Here is a 13,393-nt window from a genome sequence, read left to right on the forward strand (position 1 = left end):
TTTATCCAATCTGGTTGGATAATAGAAATGGCACACAACAATGCTTCCACATCCTCATCCTTTCTTGAGAGTGCATCTGCCACCACATTTTGCTTCCCTTTTTTGTAGATGATTTCAAAGTCATAACCCAACATCTTTGTGACCCACTTTTGTTGCTCTTCAGAGGATAATCTTTGTTCTAAAAAGTATTTAAGGCTATCATGATCCGTTTTTACCTTGAAGTGTCTTCCCATTAGGTAGGGTCGCCATTTCTTAAGTGCATGGAGTATTGCCAACATTTCCTTCTCATAAATAGCTTTGCTTAAAAACTTTCCCTTGATTGGACGACTTTCAAAAGCAATGGGTCTTTCATCTTGCATTAGAACAGCACCAATTCCATTTCCTGAAGCATCACATTCCACAATAAAGGTTTTTGTGAAGTCTGGTGTAGCTAAGACCGGTGCTTGGCACATTGCCTCTTTAAGATGTTCAAAGGCCTTTGTTGCTTCCGGAGTCCATGAAAATGCATCTTTCTTCAATAATGTTGTTAGAGGTGCTGCTATTCTCCCATAATTCTTAACAAACTTGCGATAATACCCTGTCAACCCAAGAAATCCTCGCAGATGCTTTATGGATGTGGGGATTTTCCATTCCTTAATGGCTTTAATTTTGCTAGGGTCTACCTTAACTCCTTCATGAGATACAATATGACCCAAATATTCCACCTCCTGGACTCCAAAGAAACATTTGGATCTTTTTGCATATAATTGTTTCTCCTCCAATAGTTGTAGCACCCTGTCAACATGTTCAACATGATCCTTCCAAGACTTGCTGTAGATTAGTATATCATCAAAAAATACTAACACAAATTTTCTAAGGAATGGTTTGAAAATTGAATTCATCAAACCTTGAAATGTTGAAGGTGCATTGGTAAGGCCAAAAGGCATGACCAAAAATTCATAATGACCCTCATGAGTTCTAAATGCTGTTTTCGGAATGTCTTCAATCTTCATTCTGATTTGATGATATCCTGAACGAAGATCCAACTTGGTGAAGTAAATTGATCCATGCAATTCATCCAGTAATTCATCAATGACAGGAATGGGGAACTTATCTTTAATAGTGAGCTTGTTGAGCTCCCTATAATCCGGACACATGCGCCATGATCCATCCTTCTTGTGCACCAATACTACTGGAGCAGAGAAAGAACTTTGACTCGGTTGAATTATACCAGCCTCTAGCATTTCTGCAACCATACGTTCAATTTCACTCTTTTGGACATAGGGATATCTGTACGGCCTGATGTTTGGAGGAACACTTCCTGGAATCAGATGAATAGCATGATCATGATCACGCATAGGTGGGAGACCTTTGGGAGTCTCAAATACCTTGGAATGATTGTCCAGGACTTTTTGGAGATCTGGAGAAATAGATGATTCCGATGTGGAAACATCTAGCGAACATAATTGTGCAATTACACCTCTTTGCTCCTTTTTTAGAAGCTTTGTCATACCATTAGAGCTGATTATTTCCTGGTTTCCCTGCAATACCCCTTAATTCAACTTCCTTTCCTTCCGTAGAAAATTTGATGAAAAGTTCTTGAAAATTAAAAGCTATTGTACCCAAGGATTGTAGCCATTGGACTCCTAGTACAACATCAGCACCTCCCATTGGAATGGAAAGCATTGGGCTAGTCAATACATATTCTCCCATGGATAGCTTGATATTATGGCACTTTCCAAGAAATTTATTGTTCCTCCATTTGCAATCATCACTTGACACTCTGGTGCTGGATATAGGAAGCAATTCAATTCTTTTGCTACCTTACAATGAATAAAATTGTGGGTGCTTCCTGAATCAATCAACACTATTACCTTTTTCTTCTTGATTTGTCCTTCTATCTTGATGGTTTGAGGAGTGGTAATTTCCGCCAATGCATTACAAGATATGGTCGGATTTATTTGTTCTTCATCTAGGCTTTGTTCCTGGAGTATATCCTCTTCTTTTGACCTTTCTTGCTCCTTTTCTTCTTCCTCTTCACAATCTATGTAGAATAATTTCTTCTCAGCACACTTATGACCTTTAGTGTATTTGCTATCACAACTGTAACAAAGCCCTTTTGCTCTTTTTTCTTCCAATTGTTGTGGTGTCAACCTTATAGGTTGTGGAAGACTATGGGAAACAACACTTCCGTCTTTATAGTTGTGAGTGGTATGCTTCCTGGTTGCCATAATTTTGCTTTCCATTTTTCTTGCTAACCTGAATGCCTTCTCTAATGAATCAGGTTCCCAAAGGCGAACATCATGTTGGATATTATCCTTTAAAGACCCTATGAACACATCAATCCTATGCTCCTCTGGAATATCTTTTACCCTTATGTTCAATTTTTGGAACTCCTCAATGTGCTCCATTATTGAACCCTTTGTTTGAGACTTATCAATTGGCTAAAAAAAGTGTTGCTTTTTGTATCCTCATAATGTGCTATCAATTCTTCCGTAAAAATTGCCCAAGTGATAAATTGTTTACGAGAGCAAAGCCATTGATACCATACAAACTGATTTGGTTCCAAATATAGAGTTGCCATACGTACCTTTTGTGTGTTTTGCACATTATTGAGATCGAAAAATTGCTCCATCTGTAATATCCATGTTGCGGGATCCTTGCCATCAAACTTCCTCATATCGATTTTTGGAATATGGTGGGTCTTCGATCCAACATTAGAGTCTATGATATCATGATTAACATTTCTTTTATTCGCATCATGAGTTTCCTTTACTACCTTTTCACCATTAGTAAGTATTTCTTGTAGAAAATTTGTCAAATTTGTCTTCATATCTGTCATGCATGTCTTCAAGTTTGTGTTCAAATCTATCTTCAATTCTTCCATGTCTGTCTTCAAATCTGTCTTCCAATCATCCATCTTAGCTTCCACGCCCTTTATCTTAGATTCCATGCCATTTATCTTAGCTTCTGTTAGCTTTTGTGAGCGTGACATTTGTTGCACTTGTTCTTGTAATTTTGATATATCATGTAGCATTTCTTCCTCTTCTTCATGAGTCATGCTAGAGCTTTCAGGTTCCTTACTAGGTGTTTTCATTTTCTTTCCTCAGGTCATCAGTTACCGATAATAATTCTTTACTATGCCCTTTGAATTCCTTCAAACCCAGCTTACACAAAAATTTAAAAAAAAAACTACACACCTTTTTTCACTTTGTAGAAGCCTGATATTGAATCTGATGTATCTCTATAATTCCATATCCTCTAATTCTGAAATTGTGATCTGTAGTAGCCTTTTGTGTCCTCTTTCCAATGCCACAAGTCTAACCCAAATTGGATTCTCCAAGGAAGAGTTATGCGAAATCTCCCACAGTGACTTGATTATAGACTAGTTCAGTAGAGCGAACTTGTATGACGTGCCACGAGTCACTGTTTCGACCTATGGATCTAAAAAATGCCTACAAGAAACTACAGTCCATCCTCTTTCTGTACCTTCTTACGAAATTTCAATCTAATCCCCAGAGAGAGAGTTATGACGATTTTCCCCAAGTCACCTGTTTTGAATGTAATTCAGGAGTCTGCAAAAAGACCAACTTCCTCAGATCATATCTCCGCAAATATTGCGCGAAAAGCTCTGAAATTCGGACCCAAGGTTCAGCGCAATTTCTTCTCAAATGGGTTTTTTTTTGCGACTTCTGAAACGTCACAGAAAAAAAAAGTTATAGCGAAAATTCCATGATGACCTGTTTGGAGCAGCGAAACCCTAGAATCCAAAGCTCTGATACCAAATGTTATGAAACCAGCTCAAGAAAAGATAGAAAAGATAGATCAACACCTTAGAATTCAGCCTCTTCGAGGGGGCAACCTCCTTTACATTACATAAATGAACAATTCTTGGATGATTCAAATGACAAAACCTCCTTTCTATATATAGGAGTCTAAGGAGTCACAAAATAATCCAGCCGACCTAGCAATAATAATATAAAGCCACAAAAATAACAATAGAGGGATTCTATGGGGCACAGTAATAACAATATGGGGGCAATAGGGGCACAACAATATTAATAAGGGGTATAACTACAATAGTAATGGGGTAATCACTATTATTATAGGGACCCAACAAAATCTTTATCGATTTGGGAAATATCCATTGTCTTAGAGGGTGTTGATGTTGATGGTTCTTTCTTTGTTTAATTGTTGATGGTAGAAATATGAATGGCTTTGGATACAATATTTTTAAGAATAATGGATTTTTGAATAGGGTAGTGTTGGGATCAAGCTTAAAGATATCTATTACTATGTGCCTTTTTCAAAAGACTTGGTGGGAGAAATAGTCTTCTAGTTCCCAAGTAAATAAAACATCCAAGAAATGAAGCGAGTTATCATATTGGGTTTCCATGGTAAATTGAATGTGGGGGAATAAGCTATTTAGATGGTTGAATGATTTTATGGACAAATAGCCATAGGGCCAAATGATGGCAACAAATTAAAACTATCATTTGAGTTTGAGATGGAAATTTTCGAGGGCTAATGTTTTAAAGTGGTCAATAAAGATGTTTGCCACTACCGGGGATAAGGATCATCCCATTGCCATACCTTTGATTTGATCATATAGTTTACCTTTAAAGCTAAAGAAAATGGATATAATCCATATCTTATAAGATTTAAGATCTAAGGATAAACTAACTTTGAAATTATGTTAAGGGTTTTTGGTAAAAAGGGAAATAACATTAAAATTGACCATAAGGGATCATTCATTAAGACACTAATTATGAATTGTGTCAATGAAGTCGATTGAATCTTTTATAAAGGAAGGGGTTTGGCCCACAAAAGATTAAAATTTATTGATTAAGAACTTGGCTATGACGTAAGTAGAGGATCTAGTTGCACTAATAATAGGTCTCAAAGGGTTGTCTTTCTTGTGGATTTTAGGTTGCCTAAATTTTTGTGAGATTGAGGGTCGTCAACAAAAAAGTTATTTTTTCTTATAAAAGAATAAAAAGGAGAATTTGATTGGATGATATTTTTGGAAAGAGGTTGATAAGAAGAAGAAGATAGAATATAGAGTAGTCGATGTGCTCACAATAATAGACACATTAGCTTTATCAATGTTTCTATTAGAATGACAATTAGCTTTATCAATGTTTCCATTAGAATGACAATATTGGAGTCATCATTAAAATGACCAAGGATATTGAATTATTTTTAAAAATATTATATTTAAGAAGGTTTGTAAAATAGAAAATTTAGATGCATTTTTGTCCAATCTTTTCAGCTGCATATATAGAAAAATTAAAAATAATAAATTTATTAAATTATAAGATAATTGAATTTAGGCTTCTTTGATCCATATTATGAAAAGTAAGAAAACTTTCAGTAAAAATCACATCATTAGAGTTTTGTCGATGCTTTTCGAACCATCCAGTGTGGTTCATCATCAAGACCAGAAGAAGAACAAGATCTTGGCATCAAGTTAAATAGATGAAGAGAACAATTTTTAGATGTTATAATATAACGGCTAGGTTTGACTAAATAAATAATATTTTCATATAAAGAAAACAGTTAGATTTGACGTCGACAAATATTCTATCATGTGATTTTAGCCGAAGAATTATCTTAATCTTGACATGGATCACAGAAGCCTAAATTCAACTATAGAATATAATTGTTAATATTGAATTAAGGAAAATAATTAATCAAAAGGAAAATTTTAATGAAATGAATATCTAAAAATAAAAATAATATTTAGTTCAAACCTAAATAATCAAAACAATAAAACAATTAATAAAATCAATATAATAATATAATAAAATAAAAATAATATTTGAGTCAAATTTAAATAATTAAAACAATTAATTCTAGAAACTTAAAAATAAATAAAAATAATAAATGGTCAAACCTAAATAATCAAAACACTAAAATAAAAATAATATTTAGGTCAAACTTAAATAATAGAAACAATTAATTCTAAAAACTTAAAACTAAATAAAAATAATAAATGGTTAAAGTTAAAAACAAATAATAATAATAATAAATTAATTAAATAAATAAATCATTAACGAAGAAATAAATAAATAATAATTAATCATTTATTAGTAGTCAAAATAAAAATACAATAAATTAATAATAATTAATCGTTTATTAGTAGTCAAGATAAAAATACAAATAAATAATAAAAATTAGGAAATTAGAAATATATATATATATATATAAACTTAAGAAGAAATGACATGGATCCAACAACTGCTTATTTTCCAGCCATCATCTTGATTCAGATTGTTTGGCCTCCTTTCAATCTCTATAGCTTCCCTTAACTTATGGTGATGGAAATGATCTATCTTAGCAATGACTCAGGGGTCTTCAATGCAAATGTGGTGTTTTATCTTTTCCGCATGTTCTGCTAATGCTGAGGAGTGGGTCCTCATATGTTTGATGTATGTCGCATGTTCCTAAATCCTTTGATTTATTGAGCGTCTAGTTTCACCAACGTAGGGTATTCCACACGAACAAGGGATTACATAAACACCTTTCATATTCTTAGTTTCCACCGAGTATTTTACACATCTTAGGGAACTTTGAATAGTGTTAAGGGGCCTAAAGGTTGAGGGAACCTTGTTCTTCTTTAGGATCCTTGCAATCTTGTCAGTGGTCCCTTGTATAAAAGGAAGGTGTACTCCATAAAACTAATCATTGGGTTCTTTTTTAATCTTAGAACCCTTGCCAGCCTTAAGGAAAACCCTAAGACATTGGAGCTTATTATAACCATTATTTTTTAAAACCTTGAGGAGATGGATTTTCTCGTCTTCAAGATGACTTTCATCGGAAACTCTAAACGCATGAGTGGCTAAAGTGTTGAGAACACCCAACTTTTGAGCAGGAAAATGATGGGACTTAAGGTGAAGACACTGCTCCGTGTAAGTTTTCTTCTAAAATACCTAGTGTGAGAATGATCCATTGTCCTTCTTTGAAATAAGGATGTCAAGAAAAGGAAGGCTCCCATTGATTTCACATTCCATAGTAAACTTTATGGAGCTAAAATGATTATTAAGATGATGGAGAAAGAGATCCAACTTATCCCAACCATGAGGCTAGATGACACATGTGTCATCCACAAATCTCTTCCAAATCTTTGGTTTGTATTGAGTTGAGGACAAAGCTTTAGATTCAAATTCCTCCATGAACATATTAGCTACAATAGGGGAAAGGGGCGAGCCCATGGCAACACCACACGTTTGTTCATAGAATTCCCCTTCAAAGCTGAAGAAAGTAGAGGTAAGACAAATCTCAACCAATTTAGTAGTATCAAGATCCATGATACAGTTGATGACCTCAATGGCCTCATTGATGGGGATATTAGTGTAAAGGGAGACCACATCGAAACTCACAAGAAAATCCTCAGGCTCAAACCTTATACCCTTTAACTCATTGAAAAACGATGAAGAGTCTTTGACAAAGGACTCTATAAGGCCAACAAGGGGTTTTAGCTTTTGGGCTAAATACTTTTCCAGAAGATAGGTTGGCCCTCCTATAGTGTTGACAATGGGTCTCAGGGGAGCCCCCTCCTTATGGATCTTGGGAAGACCATAGATCCTAGGAGTGATAGGGTTACTCTCGATGAGTTTATGGCTCAAGGAGCTAACAATGCTACTAGATTTTATAGCTAGAGCCACTTTTTTAGAGATCTTCTTTAAGGGATTCTTATTGAGTTTTCTGTAGCTTCCACTGTTACAAAGGTGGTCCAACATTTTTCTCCGGTAATCTTCCTTATCTAAGATAACCACAACTCCACCCTTGTCTGCTTTGAGAATAACAATGTCCTTGTTATTGTTCAAAGATTTGAGGGCATCGAATTCAAGCTTGCTAATGTTTCTCTTAGGGGGCTTTGCCTTTCTAAGGAAAACTACACAGTCTTGTCTGATGATATCCTTAGTGTTGTCCGGTAAACCCCTAATCCCAAATTCGATGTCACAAATAATCTCATCAACAAGAATTTTTCTAGGAGCAAGGGAAAAATTTAATCCTTTCTCCAGAAGACTGAAGACAGGAGGGTCAAAAGAGAAGCTAGAAAGATTAACCACCCTATTATTACAAGAAGAGGGATAAAACTTATTATCATTATTATTATTACTGCTATTATTATTATTATTAACTACATTATTATTATTATTATTAACAACAACAACAACAACAACCATATTATTATTATTATTATTATTATTATTATCAACAATTTTATTATTATTGTTATTATCACGACAAGGAGGGCAAGTAGAGGATTGCTTAACAACGTCAGTAGATACGCTGGAGGGAAGAGGGCTCTGAGGAATGGTAACAATGATGGAATCCAAGCAAGGATGAGAGGGAAAGGCTAAGGAAAGATCCCTGAAACATGAAGAGCTCAAGTAAGAAACTTCTTGAGAGACAACCACGTTGGAGAAATTTGTTTGCCCAGGACGAACAGAGGAGAGAGGAGGTACAAGAAGCGAAGCCATGGAATACGTAGCATCTTTGCAACCATCATCAAATCTCGAAATATTATTGCATCCCGATTGACATAGAAAATCTGAAACCATGTTTTTGTTCATTGGGGAAGACCTAGATCCAGCTTCTGGAAGAGTGACGTTGTTGATCCATGAACGAAGCACAGATATTTGATTGCCATCGACTCTGCTAGAGGAAGAATAACTTGACAAATCGAAAAGAATCCCAAGAGAAGAGGATCTTTCTGCAAGCTTGAGAAACTTTCTGGATTGCTTATTCTTCCAAATTTCTTAAAGGCGAAGAGACTTTAAAGCTGAACAAGCTTTGACCCTGCCTAAAGAGCTGCAGACATCACATGAGAAAGCTCCAGGTGTAAAGAGAACAACTTTCAGGAAAGAAAATCAAGACCTTTTCTAACCCTGTAAATCTCAGACCAAACTAGGGCTAAACTCACATTCAAAAATACACGATATTTTATGGAATTATTAAGCCAATGTTTAATTTGAGCAAATGAAGGAATGATAGACGAATCTCTACATCGTTTAAAGAATGTCATATTTGACTTCATCTTGGAAACCTACAAGCGTGCCATTTCAAACGATGAACCTTTATCACAATGGCCCTTCTGTGCAAAGTTGTAATAATTGAACTTAGGCTTCTGTAGTCTGTATTATGAAAAGTAAGAAAACTTTCAGTAAAAAGCACATCATCAAAGTTTTGTCGACACATTTTGAACCATCCAATGTGGTTCATCGTCACGACAAGATCAAGAACAAGATCTTGGCATTAAGTTAAATAGATGAAGAGAAAAAAAATTAGTCGTTATAATATAACGGTTAGATTTGACTAAATCAATAATATTATTAATAAATAATATTTTCATATAAAGAAAACGTTAGATACTAAATAAATAATATTTTAATATAAAGAAATAATTGTTAAAATATAATTGTTAATATCAAATTAAGGAAAATAGTTAATCAAAAAGAAAATTTTAATGAAATGAATATCTTAAAAAAAATTAGGTCAAACCTAATTAATCAAAACAATAAAACAATTAATAAAATCAATATAATAAAATAAAAATAACATTTGGGTCAAACTTAAATAATCAAAACAATTAATTCTAAAAACTTTAAAAAAAAATGAAAATAATAAATTGTGAAACTTAAATAAAAATATTTGGGTCAAACCTAAATAATTAAAACACTAAAATAAAGAAAATATTTAGTTAGATCTAAGAGTTTTGTGATCCATATTGATAAAGAGGGTCGAATACATCAAGCAGATGAAGAAGCAGCAATCTGTCCCATAGGTTTTTTTAGCCTTGTCGACATTAAAATAATTTCTTTCTTTCTTTTGTTTCATTGAATTTTGGTCGACGTTTCAAACCAACTAATGGAGGATGAACCACATTAGTTGGTTCGAAACGTCGAGCAAAATTCAATGATGTAATTAATCGGAAAGACAAACTCTTTTTAATAATGTTTAGGTCAAACTTAAATAATCAAAACAATTAATTCTAAAAAAATGGTCAAACTTATATAATAATAATAATAAATAAATTCCACACCTAATTTTAGTGGTTGGCAGAAAGTGGAAAAAAAGAAAGGTGGAAAAGAGTAGACTAGTTTAACTCTCTAATGATTTCTTATTGATATTGGATACCGGATCTGTTGTTATTTATGCATATGCTTTTATAGCATCTTCAATATGTAATTTTGTTCAAAATGAATAAAATTGTGATTTTTCCTTGGGAAAGAAAAATTAATCGATTATTAGTAGTCAAGATAAAATTACAAATAAATAATAAATATTAGGAAATTAGATATATATATATATATATGAGGGATCCAACAACTGCTTATTTTCCAGCCATAATCTCTGAATAATATTAGGAAATATATAATATGTGTCAGGGATCCAACAACTGCTTATTTTCTAGTCGTCATCTCTGAATAATATTAGGAAATTTTATATATATATATATAAAGAAAAACTTAAGAATAAATGTCATATATCCAATAGCTGCTTATTTTCCAGTCATCATCTCTATTCAGATTGCTTGGCCTCATTTCAATCTATACAGCTTCCCTTAACTTACGGTGATGGAAATGATCTATCTTAGCAATGACTCAAGCATCTTTAATGCAGATGTGGTGTTTTGTATTTTCCACTTGTTTTTCTAACGCTGAGGAGCGATTCATCCTATGTTTGATGTCTATCGCAGGTTCCTGAATCCTCTGAATTTATTGAACATCCAATTTCACCAACATAGTGTGTTTCACATGAAAAAGGGATTACATGAACACCTTTCATATTCTTAGGGTCCACCAGGTCTTTTACACATCTTAGGGAACTTTGAATAGTGTTAAGGGGCCTAAAGGTTGAGGGAACCTCGTGCTTTCTTATGATCCTTGCAATCTTGTGAGTTGTCCCTTGTATAAAAGGAAGGTGTACTCGAGAAATTTGATCATTGGGTTATTTTTTAATCTTGGAACCCTTGCTAGCCTTAAGGAAAGCCCTAAGACATTGGAGCTTATTATAACCATTATTTTTGAAAACCTTGAGGAGATGGGTTTTCTCATCTTCAAGATGACTTTCATCAAAAACTCTAAACGCATGAGTGGCTAAAGTGTTGAGAACACCCAGCTTTTGAGCAGGGAAATGACGTGACTTAACATGAAGATACTGCTACGTGTGAGTTTTCTTCTGAAAGACCTGGTGAGAGAATGATCCATCGTCCTTTTTTGAAAGAAGGACATCAAGAAATGGAAGACTCCCATTGATTTCACATTCCATAGTAAACTTTATGGAGCTAGACTGATTATTAAGATGACGGAGAAATATATTCAACTTATCCCAACCATGAGGTCAGATGACGCATGTGTCATCCACAGATCTCTTCTGAAACATTGATTTGCATTGAGCCGAGGACAAAGCTTTGGATTCAAAGTCCTCCATGAACAAATTAGCTACAACAAAGGAATGAGGCGAATAACAAAATTAATCAAATTTAATAAAATATATAATATTTTTATTTAAAAGTTAATTCTAAGATATTTTTAATTAAAATTTAATTAGAAGCAAATTAGAAAACACAACATAATTAAATCCTTTTATTGAGAATATGAAGGATGCGGGGATGAAGAGAATGGAGAAATATATAGGTGCTAAGTTAGAAGTGGAACTTAAAATGATATTACCGCAGGTTACGCTGGAATTAATATTATATTTAAAATGTTATTACCATTAATATTATAATTATGCCAAAAGGTGTTTTCTATGTGGAATTCGTTGGGCAAACACTGTTCGTCCCAACCATTCTCCTCGTTCTATTTTCATTCTTCTAACCCATAAAAAATAAACACGTGGAACTTTTTTATCACCGTTTAGTGGTCGTCATCTTTATCTCCGATGAGCCTGAAGAATATGCGAACCTGACTAAGGGGACCTGACAAATAATGTGAGTGCTATATGCCATGGCTTTGCTCAGCGACCTGACAAATTATGGGGACCTGACTAATAATGCGAGAGCTATATGTCGTGGCTTTGCTCAGCGACCTGACAATATTATGGGGACCTGACTGAGGGGACCTGACAAATTATTTCCTGTAACTGTAAAAGTTCGTCGTCTTTGTTGCTCTGGAATTCACAATATTCATTCACGGTTGACCATTCAAAAATGTTGAAAACAAGCATATATATATATATATATATACACTGTGGTCTTTCTCTTTCCAACTTCCATAAGGGTTACAAAGACCCTGTGTTCTAACATAAAACATCAATCAGTTCATACCTGGACTCTTACAGTGGCCATTAGAGATGATATCTCATCAAGGAAATCGCAAAACGCCTACACAAATTAGAAAATATATAAGCAACAACATGCCCTGCTAATTATCATTAACTAGAAACCTTTAGTACTGAGAGCTTGCATAATTCATTTCGGTCAGACTGACTGGAATATTAATCCAGTATATTGAACATAACAATCCATTCATCGATCATTGCCATTAACCCTTAACAGAATTAATGGAGGAGCAACAACCAAAACTTTCCCATTGTTTATTGGTTTCATGCATGTTACGAAATGCTTACACGATAAGATTGGAATTATAGCTGATTATATGATCTAAACTTTAATGAGCAAAGCACATACTCTGTAACTAACTTACATCCATATCTTCAGAGGACTCATACATGCCTGCATCATATAGTGCTCTTTTCGTGTCATCTGACAAAACTGCAAACACAAGAATCATTCAGCTATCACGCGTAATATTATATAAATGCTAGGGGCATAAAAGTGCAGGTTGTTCAGAATACCTGAATAGGCCCCTTGAATCTGTTGGAATCTGAGCTTGGCGGTTTCTGATGAAGAAGGATCTGTTGACCATTTATCAGGATGCCATTTCTACAACTCAGACGGATTGACAAAATCAGTACAGAGCATTCATCACATAAAGTTATCTCACAGTAAACAAAAACAACAAATATTTTCTGCTCACCATTGCAAGTTTTCTGTAAGCGCTGCGTATTTCAGCAGTGGAGGAGTCCTTATTAACCCCAAGAATGGAATAAAATGATGTAGTCTCCATGGCTCACATGTACTGATTTTGAATTAACACGATTATATGAAATACCTTCTATGGCAGAAAAATGAATCTCCACTGTAGAAAATCAAATCATATGATCATATATATCCAAAACCTCTGGCTTCTCCACATTCCATAACCGACATTAGGGGTCCAGCTATCTCTCGACACTTCTATCAATTTAATGGAGGGTTCTTTATAAGTTGCAGCAAAGTAACCCCTGAGACAATGCAAGAAGATCAAAACTTAATTCATTGCAGGTTATGCTTATCCCCATCCACCTAAAAAGTAAAAGGGCTTGTAAAGATCTAGAGGATCCCTTTTGGTTCGAATTT

At 34.2% G+C, this 13,393-nt stretch overlaps 1 protein-coding gene across 1 annotated transcript in view; it reads right to left on the reverse strand.

Annotated features, from left to right (window-relative positions):
• The window catches only part of LOC149234572 (uncharacterized), a 66,268-nt gene extending 53,150 nt beyond the window's left edge, over window positions 1–13,118 (reverse strand). The window contains exons 1-5 of the mRNA XM_089368315.1: window positions 12,972–13,118; window positions 12,790–12,877; window positions 12,639–12,706; window positions 12,260–12,316; window positions 12,055–12,102 (exon numbers count right to left, since the gene is read on the reverse strand). Coding sequence (XP_089224441.1) covers window positions 12,055–12,102; window positions 12,260–12,316; window positions 12,639–12,706; window positions 12,790–12,877; window positions 12,972–13,061 — 351 coding nt within the window. The 5' untranslated portion in view covers window positions 13,062–13,118. The remainder of the gene's footprint in view (window positions 1–12,054; window positions 12,103–12,259; window positions 12,317–12,638; window positions 12,707–12,789; window positions 12,878–12,971) is intronic.
• Between the last annotated feature and the right edge of the window lie 275 nt (window positions 13,119–13,393).

This window comes from Pinus tabuliformis, chromosome 8, assembly GCF_031772625.1.
Source record: "Pinus tabuliformis cultivar Carrire ecotype Pingquan chromosome 8, CPIR1, whole genome shotgun sequence".
NCBI classification, from domain to species: Eukaryota; Viridiplantae; Streptophyta; class Pinopsida; order Pinales; family Pinaceae; genus Pinus; species Pinus tabuliformis.